The sequence below is a fragment of the Pleurodeles waltl genome, chromosome 1_2 (genome assembly GCF_031143425.1).
Source record: "Pleurodeles waltl isolate 20211129_DDA chromosome 1_2, aPleWal1.hap1.20221129, whole genome shotgun sequence".
In the NCBI taxonomy this organism is placed as follows: Eukaryota; Metazoa; Chordata; class Amphibia; order Caudata; family Salamandridae; genus Pleurodeles; species Pleurodeles waltl.
This window is the reverse complement of record NC_090437.1, coordinates 1,324,728,944-1,324,751,925: the sequence shown is the minus strand read 5'-3', so window position 1 is coordinate 1,324,751,925 and position 22,982 is coordinate 1,324,728,944. Positions and strand designations below refer to the sequence as shown.

The following is a 22,982-nucleotide window of genomic DNA, read 5'->3' as shown; positions in this document are numbered from 1 at the left end:
AGACTATACTGCATATTTTTGCTATTGTGTATATATATCTTGTGTATATTTCCTATCCTCTCACTGAGGGTACACTCTAAGATACTGTGGCATATTGTCATAAAAATAAAGTACCTTTATTTTTAGTATAACTGTGTATTGTGTTTTCTTATGATATTGTGCATATGACACTAAGTGGTACTGTAGTAGCTTCACACGTCTCCTAGTTCAGCCTGAGCTGCTTTGCTAAGCTACCATTATCTATCAGCCTAAGCTGCTAGACACCCTATACACTAATAAGGGATAACTGGGCCTGGTGCAAGGTGCAAGTACCCCTTGGTACTCACTACAAGCCAGTCCAGCCTCCTACATTGGTTGTGCAGTGGTGGGATAAGTGCTTGAGACTACTTACCACTCTTGTCATTGTACTTTTCATAAGAGAAAAATATACAAAACAAGGTCAGTGTATATACACATAGCCAAAAAGTTTTGCATTTCCTCTTTTCACTCTTTTCTAAGTGCTGAAAAGTACTTCTAAACTTTCAAAAAGTTCTTAAAAGTTTAAAAAAGTTTTTTCTGTCTTTCCAAAAAGTTCTGAAATTTTTTTTTCTCTTTGTCTATCACTTTAACTCTCTCTAAAAATGTCTGGCACAGGCCAAAAAGTTGAACTGTCCAAACTTGCATATGATCACCTTAGCTGGAAAGGAGCAAGGAGTCTCTGCATAGAGAGAGGTTTGAGTGTAGGGAAGAATCCTTCCTTAGAACTGTTAATTAATATGCTTAGAGTACAGGATAAGGCCATAAGTGCCCAATCTGTAGAAAAAGTAGCTAATGGTTCTCAATCTGATCCAGGGACTCCCCCAGGAAAAGGTTCAGGAAAGAAACTTCTCAGCCTGCCCATTACTAGACAGTCTAGCATAGTTGGTACAGAGGTTGAATCACATCATACTGATGATGTGCTCTCACATTATGCTGGTAGCCAAGCTGTTAGGGTGCCCTCTGTAAGGGACAGGTCTCCTTCTGTTCATTCCCATCATACCTCTGTATCTAGAAATGTCCCTCCCACCCACCCTGATGACAGATTGTTGGAAAGGGAGCTCAATAGATTGAGAGTGGAGCAAACCAGACTGAAGCTCAAGAAGCAACAGCTGGATTTGGATAGACAGTCCTTAGAAATAGAGAGGGAAAGACAGAAAATGGGTTTAGATACCCATGGTGGCAGCAGCAGTATTCCCCATAGTCATCCTGCAAAAGAGCATGATTCCAGGAATCTGCATAAGATAGTTCCCCCTTACAAGGAGGGGGATGACATTAACAAGTGGTTTGCTGCACTTGAGAGGGCCTGTGCTGTACAGGATGTCCCTCAAAGGCAGTGGGCTGCTATCCTATGGCTATCATTTACTGGAAAAGGTAGGGATAGGCTCCTTACTGTAAAAGAAAATGATGCTAACAATTTCCAAATTCTTAAGAATGCACTCCTGGATGGTTATGGCTTAAACACTGAACAGTACAGGATCAAGTTCAGAGAGACCAAAAAGGAGTCTTCACAAGACTGGGTTGATTTCATTGACCATTCAGTGAAGGCCTTGGAGGGGTGGTTACATGGCAGTAAAGTTACTGATTATGAAAGCCTGTATAACACAATCCTGAGAGAGCATATACTTAATAATTGTGTGTCTGATTTGTTGCACCAGTACCTGGTAGACTCTGATCTGACCTCTCCCCAAGAATTGGGAAAGAAGGCAGACAAATGGGTCAGAACAAGGGTGAACAGAAAAGTTCATACAGGGGGTGACAAAGATGGCAATAAGAAGAAAGATGGTGAAAAATCTCAAGATAAGCATGGGGATAAGGATAAAACCAAAAATCCCACTTCAAATCTTAAACACTCTTCAGAGGGTGGGGATAAAACAAATTCTTCCTCTTCTTCCCAACCTGCACTCATTAAAAAGCCTTGGTGCTTTGTGTGTAAAAACAGAGGCCATAGGCCAGGGGATAAGTCCTGTCCAGGTAAACCCCCTGAGCCTACCACCACTAATACATCAAGCTCTAGTGCCCCTAGCAGTAGTGGTACTAGTGGTGGGACTGCTGGCAACAGTCAAGCAAAGGGTGTAGTTGGGTTCACTTATGGGTCCATAGTGGAAACTGATGTAATCAGTCCCAAGACAGTTTCTGTCACACCTAGTGGCATTGGCCTTGCCACACTGGCTGCTTGTCCCCTTACAATGGATAAGTACAGGCAGACAGTTTCAATAAATGGTGTTGAGGCCTTGGCCTACAGGGACACAGGTGCCAGTTTCACTTTGGTGACTGAAAACCTAGTGCCTCCTGAACAACACATCATCGGACAACAGTATAAGATTATTGATGTCCATAACTCCACTAAGTTTCTTCCCTTAGCTATAATTCAGTTTAGTTGGGGTGGAGTTACTGGCCCTAAGCAGGTGGTGGTATCACCTAGCTTACCTGTAGACTGTCTCTTAGGTAATGACCTAGAGGCCTCAGGTTGGGCTGATGTAGAGTTTTATGCCCATGCAGCCATGCTGGGCATCCCTGAGGAATTGTTCCCTCTCATTTCAAGTGAAATGAAAAAGCAAAGGAGAGAAGGCCTGAAAACTCAGGATCCCTCTCCATCAACAGGTAAAAAGGTTATCACAGTATCCCCTAACCACCCTACCATTCAGGATACTATTCCTGTGGTGGGAGAAACCTCTCCTGGGGTGGCACCTGTTCCAAGGGAATCATCAGCTGGCAAAGCTGGACTCCCTGAGGTGGAAGTACCTCTCTGTGGGATAACTAACATTGGTGAGAAAAACAGCACCATTTTAGTTAACATGGAGCATCCCTCCAACCCTCCCAGAGAAACTTTAGTGCAGAAACCCTGCACTACCTCACAACACTTAGGACAGCATCCCTGCCCTAGTGTGGAGCTGATAGGACAGCATCCCTGCCCTGCTCCAACCCAAGAGAAACAGCATCCCTGTTCTCTCTTCCAGCCATATGGACAAAGTTTTTGCCCAGCTATGGCTTTTCTGAGACAGCATCCCTGTCTGGCATTTCCATCACTACAAATAGGTTCAGTGGACAATTCCCACTGCTCTAAACTAAAACTTACTGATAGAAACTCTGAAAATACATCTTCACATTGTTGCTTAGCTAAAAAACTTCAAACAGGGTGGTTTACATCCCCACAGGGAAGTAACCATTTAGTGGATGATAAAGGGAGTAACCAGTCTATTGCAGAGCTTCTCTCTACTTATCACCACTTAGACAATAAAGTCTCAACTGGCCAAGGTTAGCCTTATTGTCCTTCGTTTGGGGGGGGGTTGTGTGAGAAGGTAGCCTCTTTCTAGCCTTGTTACCCCCACTTTTGGCCTGTTTGTGAGTGTATGTCAGGGTGTTTGTCACTGTTTTCACTGTCTCACTGGGATCCTGATAGCCAGGCCTCAGTGCTCATAGTGAAAACACCATGTTTTCAGTATGGTTGTTATGTGTCACTGGGATCCTGCTAGTCAGGACCCCAGTGCTCATAGGTTTGTGGCCTATATGTATGTGTCACTGGGACCCTGTCACACAGGGCCCCAGTGCTCATAGGTGTGCATGTATATGTTCCCTGTGTGGTGCCTAACTGTCTCACTGAGGCTCTGCTAACCAGAACCTCAGTGGTTATGCTCTCTCATTACTTTCAAATTGTCACTAACAGGCTAGTGACCATTTTTTACCAATTTACATTGGCTTACTGGAACACCCTTATAATTCCCTAGTATATGGTACTGAGGTACCCAGGGTATTGGGGTTCCAGGAGATCCCTATGGGCTGCAGCATTTCTTTTGCCACCCATAGGGAGCTCTGACAATTCTTACACAGGCCTGCCACTGCAGCCTGAGTGAAATAACGTCCACGTTATTTCACAGCCATTTTACACTGCACTTAAGTAACTTATAAGTCACCTATATGTCTAACCTTTACCTGGTAAAGGTTAGGTGCAAAGTTACTTAGTGTGAGGGCACCCTGGCACTAGCCAAGGTGCCCCCACATTGTTCAGAGCCAATTCACTGAACTTTGTGAGTGCGGGGACACCATTACACGCGTGCACTACATATAGGTCACTACCTATATGTAGCTTCACCATGGTAACTCCGAATATGGCCATGTAACATGTCTATGATCATGGAATTGCCCCCTCTATGCCATCCTGGCATTGTTGGTACAATTCCATGATCCCAGTGGTCTGTAGCACAGACCCTAGTACTGCCAGACTGCCCTTCCTGGGGTTTCACTGCAGCTGCTGCTGCTGCCAACCCCTCAGACAGGCAGCTGCCCTCCTGGGGTCCAGCCAGGCCTGGCCCAGGATGGCAGAACAAAGAACTTCCTCTGAGAGAGGGTGTGACACCCTCTCCCTTTGGAAAATGGTGTGAAGGCAGGGGAGGAGTAGCCTCCCCCAGCCTCTGGAAATGCTTTGTTGGGCACAGATGTGCCCAATTCTGCATAAGCCAGTCTACACCGGTTCAGGGACCCCTTAGCCCCTGCTCTGGCGCGAAACTGGACAAAGGAAAGGGGAGTGACCACTCCCCTGACCTGCACCTCCCCTGGGAGGTGTCCAGAGCTCCTCCAGTGTGCTCCAGACCTCTGCCATCTTGGAAACAGAGGTGCTGCTGGCACACTGGACTGCTCTGAGTGGCCAGTGCCACCAGGTGACGTCAGAGACTCCTTGTGATAGGCTCCTTCAGGTGTTAGTAGCCTTTCCTCTCTCCTAGGTAGCCAAACCCTCTTTTCTGGCTATTTAGGGTCTCTGTCTCTGGGGAAATTTTAGATAACGAATGCATGAGCTCAGCCGAGTTCCTCTGCATCTCCCTCTTCACCTTCTGATAAGGAATCGACCGCTGACCGCGCTGGAAGCCTGCAAACCTGCAACATAGTAGCAAAGACGACTACTGCAACTCTGTAACGCTGATCCTGCCGCCTTCTCGACTGTTTTCCTGCTTGTGCATGCTGTGGGGGTAGTCTGCCTCCTCTCTGCACCAGAAGCTCCGAAGAAATCTCCCGTGGGTCGACGGAATCTTCCCCCTGCAACCGCAGGCACCAAAAAGCTGCATTTCCGGTCCCTTGGGTCTCCTCTCAGCACGACGAGCGAGGTCCCTCGAATCCAGCGACACCGTCCAAGTGACCCCCACAGTCCAGTGACTCTTCAGCCCAAGTTTGGTGGAGGTAAGTCCTTGCCTCACCTCGCTGGGCTGCATTGCTGGGAACCGCGACTTTGCAAGCTTCTCCGGCCCCTGTGCACTTCCGGCGGAAATCCTTCGTGCACAGCCAAGCCTGGGTCCACGGCACTCTAACCTGCATTGCACGACTTTCTAAGTTGGTCTCCGGCGACGTGGGACTCCTTTGTGCAACTTCGGCGAGCACCGTTTCACGCATCCTCGTAGTGCCTGTTTCTGGCACTTCTCCGGGTGCTACCTGCTTCAGTGAGGGCTCTTTGTCTTGCTCGACGTCCCCTCTCTCTGCAGGTCCAATTTGCGACCTCCTGGTCCCTCCTGGGCCCCAGCAGCGTCCAAAAACGCCAAACGCACGATTTGCGTGTAGCAAGGCTTGTTGGCGTCCATCCGGCGGGAAAACACTTCTGCACGACTCTCCAAGGCGTGGGGGATCCATCCTCCAAAGGGGAAGTCTCTAGCCTTTGTCGTTCCTGCAGTATTCACAGTTCTTCAGCCTAGTAAGAGCTTCTTTGCACCAACCGCTGGCATTTCTTGGGCATCTGCCCATCTCCGAGCTGCTTGTGACTTTTGGACTTGGTCCCCTTGTTCCACAGGTACCCTCAGTCAGGAATCCATCGTTGTTGCATTGCTGATTTGTGTTTTCCTTGCATTTTCCCTCTAACACGACTATTTTGTCCTTAGGGGAACTTTAGTGCACTTTGCACTCACTTTTCAGGGTCTTGGGGAGGGTTATTTTTCTAACTCTCACTATTTTCTAATAGTCCCAGCGACCCTCTACAAGGTCACATAGGTTTGGGGTCCATTCGTGGTTCGCATTCCACTTCTGGAGTATATGGTTTGTGTTGCCCCTATCCCTATGTTTCCCCATTGCATCCTATTGTAACTATACATTGTTTGCACTGTTTTCTAAGACTATACTGCATATTTTTGCTATTGTGTATATATATCTTGTGTATATTTCCTATCCTCTCACTGAGGGTACACTCTAAGATACTGTGGCATATTGTCATAAAAATAAAGTACCTTTATTTTTAGTATAACTGTGTATTGTGTTTTCTTATGATATTGTGCATATGACACTAAGTGGTACTGTAGTAGCTTCACACGTCTCCTAGTTCAGCCTGAGCTGCTTTGCTAAGCTACCATTATCTATCAGCCTAAGCTGCTAGACACCCTATACACTAATAAGGGATAACTGGGCCTGGTGCAAGGTGCAAGTACCCCTTGGTACTCACTACAAGCCAGTCCAGCCTCCTACAAATGCAGAGCAGCAAGTTTCCGTGCTGCGCCACTTTGCTTGAAAAAATAGTAAACGTGCCCCCTAGTGTGAAGCTGCTGTCAAGTGGCTTTAGAAAGCCATTTTTAAATAAAGGAAATCTGCCATTTCATTGTATTGTATTGTATTGAGCTATTTGTAGAGCGCATTCCGGCTGGACGCATCGAAGCACTAATCTGAACAAGTAAGGGAAGCAGAGGGGTACCAACAGGCAGAAAAAAGCACCTATTGTGAGAAGAGCCAAGTTTTAAATTTTTTCCTAAAAATGGCGTGAGTAGTAATTTGCCGAAGAGCAAGGGGTAAGCCATTCCACAGCCTAGCGGCTTCCACCGTAAAAGCACGATCCCCCCATCTTGCGCTATGGCAACGGGGGACCGTGATCACATATTTGGTAGATGATCTCAAGTTTCTGGTAGGTTGATACAGACACAGAGTGGACTTCAAGTATTCACAGCCCTCGGATTGCAGGGCTCTGTGAGTAAGTCAGAGGGTTTTAAAAATGATTCTCTTATTAATAGGTAGCCAGTTTAGCAATTTCAGGCTCCTACTGGCAGAGGAGGACTGTGGGAGATTAAGGATCAAACGTGCTGCGATGTTCTGAATAGACTGTAATTTATCAATGGATGATTTATTGGCATTTAGCAGAAGGGCATTGCAGTAATCTAGTCTAGAAGTGACTAGAGCCAGCACGACCGGCGTTCTTAAATCTTCCTCTAAAAAACGCATGATTTTCCTAAGAGTTTTGAGAATCCAAAAACAGACTTTGATGATTTGATTTATTTGAGGCTTGAATGAAAGGGAGGTATCAAATATAATGCCTACGTTTTTAGCAGAAAGACATGGTGAGGGACATCCCCCACAGGCTTCTGGCCACCAACCACTATCCCAGGGGATATTATTACGGCCGAAGCACATAATCACGGTCTTATCCCCATTAAGTTTGAGCCAGTTGCTGGCCATCCATTTATTGATTGTAGCCATGCATAGTTGACATTTCTTTTTTGATACTTCCCAGTTGTGTGATACAGGAATAATCAACTGAGTGTCATCCGCATAGGATACAATCTGGAAGCCGAAAGAGCGTACTAGGTCAGCTAAAGGCGCCATATACAAATTAAAAAGAGTAGGACTGAGGAAAGACCCCTGCGGCACTCCACATGGGAGTTGAAAGGGAGAAGCTCTTTGACCACCACAGGCCACCGTGATGGTTCTATCGGTAAGGAAAGATCTCAATAAATTCCAAGCCTTGCCCCTCACTCCAGCCTGGTGGAGGCGCTGGAGCAAGATGAGGGGAGAAATAGTGTCAAACGCAGTGGACAAATCAAGTAAATCTAGAATAGTGCCTTCTCCCATGTCCCCTCTCCTGCGGATTATATCAGAGGTAGAGATTAAAGCCGATTCAGTGCTGTGCTCCCGGTGGAATCCGTGTTGGGAATGGTCCAACCTTCCATTAGCTAGAAGAAATTCGGCAAGCTCCTGGTTGAGATGTTTCTCTAGCATTTTGGCAAGGATGGGTAGCAATGAAATCGGACGAAGATTGGAGAGATCTGTTGCATCTTTGCCAGGTTTTTTAGCAAGCTGGATAACTGTGGATTGTTTCCAATTAACAGGGAAACTACCTTCCATCAGGATTTCCACAAACACAGGCTCCAGGGCAGAGGCAATCAGAGTGGGAGCTAATTTTAATATTCATGGCGGACAGGGGTCAGTAGGTGAGCCAGATTTCATAGACTGAAGAATGTCTACGATTCTATTAACAGAGAGAGGTTGAAAGCAGTGTAATTGACTGCTGGGGTCAGTGTGTAACAGAGCCTCTTCCCAACCCTCCTCTAAGTCAGAGGGAGAAGACTTGAAATCTGTTAGCAAATTAATGATTTTGTTCTTAAAGAAGTTAGCTACCTTTTGACAGTACTGAGAAGAGTTTTCTAAAACAGCGGGTTCTGTATTAATTGGAACAGTCGTCAGAGCTCGCACTGTTTTAAACAGTTATTTAGGAACATTGAATGCCTCTCTGATGGCTTTGGAATAATAATTAGTTTTAGCTAACCTAATGGCCAATTTATATTTTCCGAGAGTGTCTCTGAGTTTATCTCTCTCCGTCTGAGTTTTATTCATTATCCATTTACGCTCCTGCCTTCGATAAGCTCTTTGCAGAATTTTCAGCTCCTCTGAATACCAAGGTGCCGAGGGCGGGCGCTGGGCTTTAGGGATTATCAGAGTCTGGGGAGCGAGCAGGTCAACAGCGCTTTTCAAGCCAAGATCAAAAATCTCTAGATGAGTACAATCAGCTGTTCTGGCCTGATCCCAACCGTGTTTAAGCGCCTGGGGAAAGTTTGTCTTGTTAATTTTATGCCATGGTCTTTTTAAGACGGTAGTGGTAGACAATTTAGGAGCGGGATGAGGGCTAATTGATTTAATAGATAAAAGATAATGGGCGGTCCAATCCAAAGCTCTATTATCATAGTCCAGATTGGGTGAAAATGGCATCAAGCATGTGGCCCGCATTATGAGAAGGTGAGGTGACCCCCACATGCCAGTCTAGACTCTGCATAAAACTCTCTATAATAGCTTGATCAGACACATCTTCCAGATGTAAGTTGAAGTCGCCTAAAAATTAATGGCATTCTTTACTAGAATCAGCAGTTCAAGCATTGATGGGGCCCGGGGGTCTATAAAGTAGAAGGCCCTCCATTAACATAATATTTTGCGATTTAATTTTTAAAAAGAAGCCTTCAAATATCGACTCTCTACAGTCGAGCGTCTCCAACGTACAACTTAGATAATGAAAAAAAATTATAGCAAGCCCTCCTCCTCTCTACTCTTCTCTATCTTGTCTCAGAAAAGAATATCCAGAAGGTGCCGCAATTAAAAAATCTGGGTTGGAGTCAGCTCTTGCCCAGGTCTCAGTAATAAAAAGGCAGTCAAGGTTGGAAGTAATAATCAGCTCACGAATTTTGAGAGCATGTTTAATTAAGGAGCGAGCGTTAATTAAGCCCCAGGACGTTGCTCTGTCTGTGCTATCTTGTGAAGGATTGGCATTCACCGTACTAGAATCTAGGTGTATAGGAGCACGACCTTCAGAATTGGTAATAGAGTTCCAGCTACACGAGTTGCAGGAGATGCCTTTATCCAGGGACAGATCTAAGCGCCTACAATTCTGATTAAGGGAATCCTTGTGCAGGGATAAAGGTTTGTGGTTCAGGTAAGAAATGCAACCCCGGGTACAGATCTTTTGAGCAGGCTGGATGGCCTCGGCCCCTTCCGGACGCGGACGGGCACAGACGGGCTTGCCTTAGGCGCACCTTCGGCGCGCCAGCGCCCAGTCCACTTCAGCGTCCACATTAATGCCTACCGGAATCCCCAAAAGAAGTGGAATCAGCCGGAAACTAGACCGCTGACTTCAATACCTCCAAAATGGCCGGCAACTCCAAAAAACGCCGAAAACGAGGTGGGCTCTAACAGGCCCTAGCCTCGTGTGGCGAGCGGCAGGAGCAGAGAGAAATGCCGGTCGGCAGAACTCCGATAGCTGGGTAATTTTTAATACCCCTAGTAAAAAAGAATTCACACAAAAATAAACAGCATTAAAAATATGGCTATTATCACGTGCAGCTTGCTCACAAACAAAGAAATTATATAAATTCCCACAGTAAAATCTCAACGTAAAATCAGGCAAAAGATAAATATAAAAACAGGGAGCAAGGAAAGCCCTTCCTTGTCAGATCAGGTGGATTCTGTCGTAGGTCTACAGTTTTGCTTGCTCTGAATTTTAAGCAAGCATTGGTAAAGCCAATAGTTTCACACATAAGAAACCTTCTAGTGCCTGAGGGTCTTGGTGTCAATAGAGAGAACATCAGCAATAAAAGCCCAAAACCTGTTCCCTGCTCTATGCTATCTGTGAATGCATCACTACACATGCACACATATGTCATGAGACAGCAACTTTTTTATATGATAAGATACTGGATTCCACAGTTTCCTGTTCTGCCTCTGTTTTCTTCATTCTTCTGAACTTACTCCATGGATTTGTAATAATCTGACCAATCGTTTCTCTCCATTACAGCAATGGCCGGCACTGGTTGGCGGATAAGCTGGTCCTCAAGAATATACAAACTGGCCTGGGCCTTGATCGATGCACTCAATGCCATTCTGGTGGAGCCCCCATCATGAAGGAGACACAAGAGTACTTCATGGGCCTGAACCTACAAATTATGCAACTCTACGGTTTGAGTGAGACCTTCGGCCCATATATGGTGTCTGTGCAGAGCAACTTCCGCATTGGCAGGTCAGTGAATCCTGCTTCACAGAGCAGCGACCAAAGGCATCATATTTCACTATAGTTCACTGGTAAAGGGAGTGATGCTATAGTGAAAGTGAAGATTATACAATAAGGAGTTGACAACAGGTTATTCAGTCTCCTGGTTGATAGAAACGCTTGGAATCAGTGCTTAATTTGTGCTTGTTGTTTCCGGTGCGGAGCACCAGCACTTATTTTAGCGGGCTGGCGCTTATTTTTCTGCCTCATGCATTTTTTGCAAGCAAAAGAGACAAATGGGAAAGATGGAGGAAGAGAAAAGTGAAAAAGTGTCACAAAGGGAGAAAGTGGAGCTGCAAGAGTGAGCTGAAGGGACAGAGAGTGCCTTTAAATGGATTGAGGAGGCCTGAGATGGCTTCAGAATTATTCTACCTCAGTATTCCGTGTTCGCACATTTAATTGCAGCAGCTGCGTTTTTAAGAGGAGTGCTTTGGCTTTGAGCACTGGCACCTTTTTATTTACAAATTAAGCACTGCTTGGACTGATTTTGCTCTTTTGATATAAATGTTCTTAGGACACAGAACCGTAAACCCCACCATACAGTCACAACATTAAAGTTCTTCCAACACACATTTAAGGAAAATTAAAGTGAGATGTTTCATAAAAAACAATTAAACACTACAAATAGAATTTCATAATCAGGATCACATTCAATAGTAAGTTAAAAACGGTCTGCATTAGCCTTCTCAAAGTTAAGTTTTCAACTACAACAAACACTCTCAACAGAATGAACAGAATCAGTGCCCTCTAGACAGCCAGTGAAAGTGCCTCTAACAGCCAGAAAGGGAACTCTGAGTAATACTAGGCGTTGTTCCTATCAGGTGAAAAGACAAACTGACTACATCTCTCAAAGCAACATCAGTATACATATCATCTATGTACATAGGCAGATTTAAGTTCTTTTGTTTTATTTTACTGATCTCCTACTTCACTAAAAGTAACCCTATTCACAGGCGGCCAACCCACTCTGTTCACAGACGTCAGGCAAGGGCAATGCTTAACCAGTGGGCAGTCCCTACTATCAACAGCCTCCAATCTTGTGCAAAAGAGGCATACTGCAGCTAAACAACCTTCCATTTGGCCAGTCACCAGCTACACATCCAGAGAGCAAGATTATCCCAATTCTGATAACTAGTCTTTCAAACAAATCTGTCATGTGGTGCCACCAATTTTTTCAATCAAAGTTTTTGACCTTTTCTTGAACTTCATCTCTCCACATTAATTTTCAGATGTGCATGAATCCTGAGACCCATGCCCTGGTCTTAATTTGGCAAATACTAAATATGTAAATTCCTGAGAAATTGTAGTAAAATATCAAATGAACATTCTCTCTCCACCTTGCATCAAGCCATGCCCCTCCCTGTGAGAAATTGAGTTGTTTGGTGACTGGGATGTGAGACATAGTCACGCAACAGCCACAATCCCTTGCAGGGTGAACCACAAAAAGTCACTATTTTAGCCTGAGCTTAATCTTGGGTGGCTTGGTACACAAAGCAGTCAGGTTAAACTTAGAGGCAATGTGTTAAGCATTTACACAAACAACAACACAGTGAACAAACAACACAATACAAATCCCACACCAATTTTGAAAATTAAAATAAAATGTTAATAAATGATGTGACACCAAAACCATGAAAATCCAACTAATAGAAACAGAGTTCTGAATTTTTAAAGTGTAAGGTTACGAATAGCACTTGGGCACCTTTAGCAGAACAACTAAGGGTCCAGGAGTGGGTGGAGGCCTGTTGGGGGTGCAAGACTCATTCAGGCTGGATCCAGGTGCAGGTTTAAGATGGTGAGAGCCTGTTATGTACCAGTGGCTCAGACCAGGAGACCAGCTAAATTAGCTCTAGGAGGCACTTCTGAAGTCCTGGGTGCTGGTAGTGATGCAGGGCTCTACACCAGAGCTGACTTCTTAAAACTTCCAAGCAGGCCCCAGGCAGCAAAGCAGCCCTTTCAGGTACAGCAGCAGTCCTGCGGATTGTGCACCAGGTCACAATATCAGGCAGTCCTCTGAGAACCCTTCCGGAGGTCGAGTAGTCACTGAGAAGGAGGTCTGAAAGCCCTTTTCTTATATTCTGGTGCCCTGCTCCTAGAAGTTAGGTGAAGTTTCCAGAAATCTTCTCTGAAGTTCCAGGAACTTGTGACTTCCCTGCCCTGGCTCCTAGCTGGCTGCACTGACAATACAGGGTCACTAAGCCTATTGTGTGGTGGCAGAACCTAACCTATTCATTTGCAAGTGAAGCTGTGCTTAGCTTCTCCCCCATCAAGTCAGTTAATGGCCCATTGAAGCTCTACTAATCCTACTATTGTGTGACTGTATGGGGTGAATTCACAGAGGCTCAATCGCCAGTTACTCACATTCATGTGACTTAAGGCAGGCTGCAAGCACAGAGGGCTAAGGGCATGAAAATGCCAACCTTAAAAAAGCAATTTCAAACTTGTAATGATAAATCTGATTTTAACATTAAAGAGAGTTTAACTCTACAAGTTGATATATACCAAACATGAGAAATCTACCACCTCTAGTTTAAGAACTACAATTTATTAATTTTAATAGGGAATCCCCAGTGTTACTCTATGGAAGGGGTAGCCTCATAGTAGGGAAAAACAAATGTAGGAGCTTTTCACTACTAGGACATTTAAAACTAAAAAGTACATGTCCTACCTTTTAATTACACAGCACACTGTGCTAAGGGCTACCTAGGGCCTACCTTAGGGATGACTTATTTGCAATAAAAGTGGAGTTTAAGTCTTGGCAAACAGTTTTAAATGCCAAGTCGACATAGCCGTGGGACACTGACTTCAGTCTGCAATGGCAGGCCTGGGACGTGTTTTAAAGTGCAACTTAAGTGGGTGGCCGAGTAAGTGCTGCAGGACCACTGGTAGCATTTATTTTGCAGGCCCTGGGAATATGTATTAACACTCTACAACAGCCATACATGTAAATTAAATATGCCAATCAGGTGCATGCTAATCGAACCAAATCGAACCGAACTAAATCGTTTTAGTTAGTGAGCACAACCACTTTAGCACTGGGTAGTAGTGTATGCGCATAGAGTCCTAAGGCCAACAAGCAAAAATGCAGCAAAAAGTAGGAGGAGGAAGGCAAAACATTTGGGGGTGGCCCTGCATTGGTAATTTCTAACACCTCTTAATAAATGGATCTCATTAAATCAATAATAAGTTGAACAGAATTATTAGGCAATACAAATGTTATGGGCACTTAAAAAATGTTTGTTCTCCTGGTTTTAACTTTTCTCTTCCTTTGTTGGGTCTGCATGAATCTTGCACATGCAGATCCAGACAGAGAACAAACATGCTGAACATCTACCTAAGTTCATTGAAATTCATAACAGGTTGCCAGGGGTATTAGCAAATGAAAACTGTTTTGATCCTCCTTTATAGCTGTTTCATTACCCCTAGATCTGCTCATATTTAAAAATACATTGAATAAACTAAAAATAGATAAAAATCTGCAAAATTTAATTCAGCAGTACTAAAGATACAGGCACATTCAAAACACAGCTTCTGGACTATCAAGAGTTAACCATTTTAAGTCCACCGTAAAATTGGTGTAATACTAATTTCTCAAAAACAACAAACCAAGAAAAGACACGTCCTCGAGAAATATTTGCACAACAATTAGCATGCCACTCCTTCAGCACAAAAAGAATGAAGGGAAGCTGCACCTAACCCGGACCAATTTGAGCAAAACATCAATAACCTGAATGTTCAGCAACAGATTGTTAGACCTGGTATAGGAGGCTAGGGTTGGAGTCTTGGGAATTCTGAGACACAGAAGAAATGTGGGAATTGGCAGAGTGAGACCTGTCTCTAACTGGCTGGACTCTAGTAACATGGCCTGTTGGAGTAAAAGGTGCCCTACTAGTGTGTGACCCCCTCCCACTACCAGTGTCACTAGGAGGCCTGTTAGCTGGCAGGTCTTTGGATGAACCCTCCCCAGCATCCTCAGGGGACTCCTCTGAGTCTTGCTGGGTACCCCCCTCCTCTACCTCCTAATCCTGGGATGGGCCAGACTGGTTCTGGTCACTTTCTAGGAGAAGGCTAAGGAGAAGATCTTTGGTAGGGTTCTCACCAATGCTTAAACCTCTTTCTGTGCAGAGACCCCTCAAACGTTTAAAGTTTAAACTACCATAGGTTGCCTGGACAACTGTGGGAGTAGGTTCTACTGCAGACATGTTTGTTAGAAAGGGTTTAGGACAGAGAGAAAAACGTTTAGAAACTTTTAGAGAAAAGAGGAAAACTTTTTTAAACTTTTGAAAACTTTTGAAAACTTTTCAGGAACTTTTTAGAAAGTTTAAAGGAAGAAAGTTCAACTGTTTAGGTTAACTGTGTTTATTTTTAAGTATTTGGTATATGTTTTTCTTATGAAAAGCACCAATGACAAAGTGGTAAAGCAGCTACAAGTACTTCTCCCACCCCTGCACCACCAATGTAGGAGGCTGGCCTGCCTTATAGTGGGTACCTGATGGTGCTTACACCTTGTGCCAGGTCCAATTATCCCTTATTAGTAGATCAGTAGTGTTCTAGCAGCTTAGGCTGATAGAGGTAGCTATAGCAGAGCAGCTTAGGCTGAACTAGGAGACATGCAAAGCTCCTACTATACCACTTATATTAAATAGCACTATATCATAAGAATCACAATACTCAGAGTTACTAAAAATAAAGGTACTTTATTTTAGTGGCAATATGCCAAAAATATCACAGAGGATATACTCCCTTAGGAGGTACGTAAAATACACAAAATATACACACAAACCAAAATCAGGTAAGTAAACAGTTAGAAAAGTAGTGCAAACACTGTAGAATACAATGCAATAGGCCTAGGGCTAGCACAAACCATATACTAAGGAAGTGGAATGCGAACCACTTAGGGACCCCAGGCCTAGTGTAGTGTGTAGAGGGTCGCTGGGAGTGTAAGAAAACACTAAGGGTGTCCAAGATACTCCACCCCAAGACCCTGAAAAGTAGAAGTAAAGTTACCCTACTTACCCAGAAACACACTAAAGTCGTGATAGGAGATTCTGCAAAGACCACAACAGACTGCAAAGCACTGAAGACGGATTCCTGGACCTGAGGAACTGTAAAGAAAGGGGACCAAGTCCAAGAGTCACAAAAGTGTCCGGGGGGGGGCAGGAGCCCATTAATTCATGGATGAAGGTGCAAAATGGCTGCCTCTAGGTGGAAGAAGCTGAAGATTCTGCAACAACGGAAGTTGCCAGGAACTTCTCCTTTGCATAGAAGATGTTCCACGGCCTGCTGGAGGATGCAGAGTTGTTTCCACGCAGAAAGACCACAAAAAAGCCTTGCGAGCTACAAAGGTCGTGGTTGAAGAAAATGGGTGCTGCCCAGGCAAAGGAAGGACCAGGAGATTGTCCCTTGAAGGAGGAAACAGAGGGGGCACTCAGCGACAGAGAGAGCCCATGGAGAAGCAGGCAGCACCTGCAGAAGCAGTTGAACAGGGGTTCAAGAAATCTGAGCACAGCAGTCATCTCAACACTACAAAGGAGGGTCCCACGAAGCCGGTGGTCATCTCAGCGAATTGGGCAATGCAGGACGGAGTGCTGGGGACCTGGGCTATGCTGTGCGTGAAGGATTCCTTGCAAAAGTTCACAGAAACCCTAGTAGCTGCAGTTCACACAGTACACAGGATTACTGTCTGGCGTGGGGAGGCAAGGACTTACCTCCGCCAAATTTGGACAGATGGACCACTGGACTGTCGGGGTCAGTTGGATCCAGCTCCTTTGTTCCAGGGACCACGCTCGTCGAGATGAGAGGGGACCCAGAGGACTGGTGAAGCAGAAGTTTGGTGCCTGCGGTAGCAGGGGGAATATTCCGTCGACCCACAGGAGATTTCTTCTTGGCTTCCAGTGCAGGGTGAAGGCAGACAGCCCTCAGAGCATGCACCACCAGGAAAAAGTCGAGAAAGCCGGCAGGATTAGGAGCTACAATGTTGCTGGTAGTCGTCTTGCTACTTTGTTGCGGTTTTGCAGGCGTCCTGGAGCAGTCAGCGATCGATCCTTGGCAGAAGTCAAAGAGGGAGATGCAGAGGAACTCTGGTGAGCTCTTGCATTTGTTATCTGACAAGAAACCCTAAATAGCCCTCAGAGGAGGATTGGCCCCCTAACTGGGTAAGCACCTATCGGGGGGTCTCTGACGTCATCTTCTGGCACTGGCCACTCAGAGGCCTCCATTGTGCCCTCACACCTCTGCATTCAAGATGGCATAGGTCTGGGACACACTGGAGGAGCTCTGGGCAGCACCCCTGGGATGGTGATGGACAGGGGAGTGGTCACTCCCCTTTTACTTTGTCCATTTTCGTGCCAGAGCAGGGGCTGGTAGACCCCTGAACCAGTATAGACTGGCTTATGCAAGAAGGTCACCATCTGTGCCCTTCAAAGCATTTCCAGAGGCTGGGGAAGGCTACTCCTCCCCAGCCCGTAACACCTATTTCCAAAGGGAGAGGGTGTAACACCCTCTCTCAGAGGAAATTATTTGTCCTGCCTTCCTGGGACTGGGCTGCCCAGACCCCAGGAGGGCAGAAGCCTCTCTATGGGTTGGCAGCAGCAGTAGCTGCAGTGAAAACCCCAGAGAGCTGGTTTGCCAGTACCCGGGGTCTATGCTGGAGCACCGGGGATGCATGGGATTGGCATCCCAATATCATATTTGGCATGGAGGACAATTCCATAATCTTAGACATGTTACATGGCCATATTTGGAGTCACCATTGTGAAGCTACATATGGGTATTGACCCATATGTAGTGCACATGTGTAATGGTGTCCCCGCACTCACAAAGTCCGGGGAAATTGCCCTGAACTATGTGGGAGCAACCTGGCTGGTGCCAGGGTGCCATCACACTTAGTAACTTTGCACCTAACCTTCACTAAGTGAGGGTTGGACATGTTGGTGACTTATAAAGTGTAAAATGCAGTGGCAGTCCTGTGTAAGACTTGTCTGAGCTCCCTATGAGTGGCAAAAGAAATGCTGCAGCCCATAGGGATCTCCTGGAACCCCAATACCCTGGGTACCTAGGTACCATTTACTAGGGAATTATAAGGGTGTTCCAGTGTGCCAATCAGAATTGGTAAAAATGGGCACTAGCCTGCAGTGACAATTTTAAAGAGAGAGCATAAGCACTGAGGTTCTGGTTAGCAGAGCCTCAGTGACACAGTTAGGCATCACACAGGGAACACATTCCGGCCACAAACTATCAGCATTGGGGTCCTGGCTAGCAGGATCCCAGTGATATAGGCAAAAACAAACTGACAAACAAGTAAAAATGGGAGTAACATGCCAGGCAAGATGGTACTTTCCTACACTTGTCATCCTTGGTGTGATTTCCCCTGTCTTTTTGCCTCTGTTTCCTGTGTTTTTGATGGTGTGATGGACTTTTTGCTGGTTTTGGTAATCTGGGCACTTTACCAGTGCTGACCAGTGCTAAAGTGCAAGTGCTCTCTGTGTAAACTGTACTGTATGTATAATTGGCATTTCAATAATCAAAGTCAATAGGACATTAGCGAGGATAAACTTCACCTAACCTCATTCTAATGCTCCGCAAAGTTTCTGCAATGACCTCCCCTCGAAGTGAACAATGACTTTCAGTTTGTCACCCTTGGTTCTTTATCGCAGACCTAATCCCTGAATCAAGACAGAAAGCGTGGGTTTGCAAAACGTCTAAAACTGATATCTTCTCAACAAACACACCACTTGCCCCCCTTTCTGCTCTGCACCTGTCGAGACCCACTTTCCTTCTTGTTGCCAGCTTGTAGTCTTGTAGTCTTGAGCAGGACTCACAGCGTTAGCACCTGTTAGCGCTCAACTACTGACCATTACACACTGGGTGGCAGATTTGCTAACATTTAATGCAATGCATCAAGACAATTTGCTGTGCTGCATTGCTTGAACGGGGGACATCAGAAATGCACCATATTTGCAAATATATGGCACATTTCTGCTGCCCCCTTGCACTGGCACAATGTGTGCTGACTAGCGCCAATGCAGGCCTCTCTGCACTATGGTGAAAGGGTGCCTGTGTTATAAGTAGGATCGTTTTTGTGCAGGAAGGGATACCTTTCTGCACTATAGCAATGCTTAAAGGGATGTTCCTTTTTCTATGTGTAACACAGAGTGTATCACACATAGGAAAATGAAGAACCAAGGAGAAATAAACATACTTCTTAACACCTAGGTCTGGGATGTGTACCATTTCCGAGGTTTACAACTCTTTGTAAATCTGGAGATGCCTCAAAATCCTTGCACTAACATCCATGGGTGGATGCATGAGAACACCCACAATCTGCCTATGGAATGCCTCCCTGCTGCAAGGTAAAGCAAGGCAGTGAAAGGTGCTGCCTTGCATTACCTTAGATTCACTAAACCACACACAGGCACACAAGGTGGCTTTGAATGGCTTAGTAAATCCCGTTGAAGGACTTGCATTGACTTGAATCGCCTTGCATGATGCAAGGGCAATACAAACCCTGAGTAAATCTTGCCCTGGGTATTGAATATACACTGACCCTAAGAAGATTAAACTAATGAAGTCATGATCTGAAGCAGTTTTACCAAACCTGATGAGATTGTGACCTACAGAAAAATATGCATTTATTCCTCCTACGATGTCTGGAATGCGGACATTATACCCCTGTTGTTTCATTTTATTTACTGCCTCTGCTCAAGAGGGTGCTGGAAGCTAATAGAAGCAAAATATTGCACTTGTGCTCCTGCAGTCATGGCAACATCTGAAGTCTTCCAGGGGGAGGTGTGCCTGAACCCAGCCACTGGTACCCACTGGTACCCACTGGCAAGGTACGTATTAAGGAGAAGGGAAGTGACAAAGAATGCAACATTTGTGGTTCCAACAGTGGGACCCCAGCTGGGGAGCTGTCATCAGATATGCCGAAGGCTCTTTGATGTTCATGCCACAAACCGAAGTCCTGGGCAGGACAAGGGTGGCCCAGCTGCAAACAGACCACAGCTCCCAGAGTACCCTTGCCCCAAATAGTATGCAAGGGATGAAACAAATACCCTGTGAGATGCTGACACCACTGAAACCCTGCAGCATGCTAGACAAACATTATTTTGAATTATGTTGTCAAACCTCTCTGGTACCATTTCCAGGGGGGTTCACATCAAGCCAGCATCAATGACCAATCAGAGCCGTTCCGTCCAGCTGTTCAATAACTTCTGTAGGGCGGCAGTGGCACTGGACTCAGGATGCCACCTTTGCTAGGTGACAAGTGGAATATGACAATGATGGAATTAGTTTGCTATGTGCCCTGTGCACACCTTCCCAGAGTTAGGCAGTGGTTCTGATGTCACTACAACCTCCTGCTAAACCCAAGCCCAATTGCGGACCCTATGAGTAAATAGTGGCTTTCCCTAGAATAAATACTGCCTGAATTACCTTACCTGCAGTGATGCATGGCTTAATATTTGCAGATTCATCCAGTGCCCATCAGCATTTTACTCTCTCACTCTTGGTGTGCACTTCTGAATCCTACTCCAAGACAGGGGTGGTGGAATGGGGAGTTATTAGGGAGAAGGGAGGGAGAGAAAGAGAGAGCAAAAAAGGAAGACATAGGGAAAGACTGAGGGTAAGAGAGATTGAGGGAAGTTGGAAAGGCAGAGATTAGAAGAAGAGGGGGACAGGTAGTGTAATTGGGAGAAAGAAATTAGAGAGACGAAGATGAACAGAGTCTCAAAGAACAGAGAAAAAAGTGTGTGAGTGTAGGAGGCTGGACTGGCTTGTAGTGAGTACCAAGGGGTACTTACACCTTGCACCAGGCCCGGGTATCCCTTATTAGTGTATAGGGTGTCTAGCAGCTTAGGCTGATAGATAATGGTAGCTTAGCAGAGCAGCTTAGGCTGAACTAGGAGACGAGTGAAGCTCCTACAGTTCCACTAGTGTCATATGCACAATATCATAAGAAAACACAATACACAGATATGCTAAAAATAAAGGTACTTTATTTTTTATGACAATATGCCGAAAGTATCTCAGTGAGTACCCTCAGTATGAGGATAGCAAATATACACAAGATATATGTACACAATACCAAAAATATGCAGTATAGTATTAGAAAACAGTGCAAACAATGTATAGTTACAATAGGATGCAATGGGGACACATAGGGATAGGGGCAACACAAACCATATACTCCAAAAGTGGAATGCGAACCACGAATGGACCCCAAACCTATGTGACCTTGTAGAGGGTCGCTGGGACTGTAAGAAAACAGTTAGGGTAAGAAAAATAGCCCACCCAAAGACCCTGAAAAGTGAGTGCCAAGTGCACTAAAGTTCCCCCAAGAGCACAGAAGTCATGATAGGGGAATTCTGCAGGAAAGACCAAAACCAGCAATGCAACCACAATGGATTTCCAAACTGGAGTACCTGTGGAACAAGGGGACCAAGTCCGAAAGTCACGATCAAGTCGAGAGTGGGCAGATGCCCAGGAAATGCCAGCTGTGGGTGCAAAGAAGCTGCTACTGGACAGTAGAAGCTGAGGATTCTGCAGGAACGACAAGGGCTAGAAACTTCCCCTTTGGAGGATGGATCCCCCACGCCGTGGAGAGTCGTGCAGAAGTGTTTTCCTGAAGAAAAACTGCAAACAAGCCTTGCTAGCTGCAAGTCATGTGGTTAGGGTTTGTGGATGCTGCTGTGGCCCAGGAGGGACAAGGGTGTCGCCAATTGCGTCAGGGGACTGAGGGGGCACCCAGCAGGACAAGGAGCCCTCTCAGAAGCAGGCAGCACCCGCAGAAGGTCACCTGCTGGCACTGGCCACTCAGAGCAGTCCAGTGTGCCAGCAGCACCTCTGTTTCCAAGATGGCAGAGGTCTGGAGCACACTGGAGGAGCTCTGGGCACCTCCCAGGGGAGGTGCAGGTCAGGGGAGTGGTCACTCCCCTTTCCTTTGTCCAGTTTCACGCTAGAGCAGGGCTGAGGGGTCCCTGAACTGGTGTAGACTGGCTTATGCAGAAATGGGCACCATCTGTGCCCATGAAAGCATTTCCAGAGGCTGGGGGAGGCTACTCCTCCCCTGCCTTAACACCTTTTTCCAAAGGGAGAGGGTGTAACACCCTCTCTCTGAGGAAGTCCTTTGTTCTGCCATCCTGGGCCAAGCCTGGCTGGACCCCAGGAGGGCAGAAACCTGTCTGATGGGTTGGCAGCAGCAGCAGCTGCAGTGAAACCCTGGGAAAGGTAGTTTGGTAGTACCCAGGTCTGAGCTACAGACCAGTGGGATCATGGGATTGTGCCAACAATGCCAGGATGGCATAGAGGGGGCAATTCCATGATCATAGACATGTTACATGGCCATATTCGGAGTTACCATTGTGAAGCTACACATAGGTATTGACCTATGTGTAGTGCACACATGTAATGGTGTCCCCGCACTCACAAAGTCCGGGGAATTTGCCCTGAACAATGTGGGGGCACCTTGGCTAGTGCCAGGGTGCCCACACACTAAGTAACTTTGCACCTAACCTTTACCAGGGAAAGGTTAGACATATAGGTGACTTATAAGTTACTTAAGTGCAGTGGTAAATGGCTGTGAAATAACGTGGACGTTATTTCACTCAGGCTGCAGTGGCAGGCCTGTGTAAGAATTGTCAGAGCTCCCTATGGGTGGCAAAAGAAATGCTGCAGCCCATAGGGATCTCCTGGAACCGCAATACCCTGGGTACCTCAGTACCATATACTAGGGAATTATAAGGGTGTTCCAGTATGCCAATGTAAATTGGTGAAATTGGTCACTAGCCTGTTAGTGACAATTTGAAAGAAATGAGAGAGCATAACCACTGAGGTTCTGGATAGCAGAGCCTCAGTGAGACAGTTAGTCATAACACAGGTAACACATTCAGGGCACACTTATGAGCATTGGGGCCCTGGCTGGCAGGGTCCCAGTGACACATACAACTAAAACAACATATATACAGTAAAAAATGGGGGTAAAATGCCAGGCAAGATGGTACTTTCCTACAGCGAGGGAGAGAGAGAGAGAGAGAGAGAGAGAGTGGTCACAGGCCTCACTCCAATGACAAGTGACGCTCATTGATGGTGTGCAGAATGGGGTGAAATCTCAAAAGCATTGCTGTAACCACTGTTCAGCAAGAGCTAATACCATTTTTGACGTGTTTTCTGTATCCTGCATTTTTGATCTGGTTCAGTGCAT

General features: G+C 45.8%; 1 protein-coding gene across 1 annotated transcript in view; it reads left to right on the top strand.

Annotated features, from left to right (window-relative positions):
• Nucleotides 1-22,982, top strand: part of LOC138251486 (long-chain-fatty-acid--CoA ligase ACSBG2-like) — a 280,648-nt gene that overhangs the window by 133,252 nt on the left and 124,414 nt on the right. Inside the window, exon 9 of the mRNA XM_069205653.1 lies at nt 10,532-10,753. Coding sequence (XP_069061754.1) covers nt 10,532-10,753 — 222 coding nt within the window. The remainder of the gene's footprint in view (nt 1-10,531; nt 10,754-22,982) is intronic.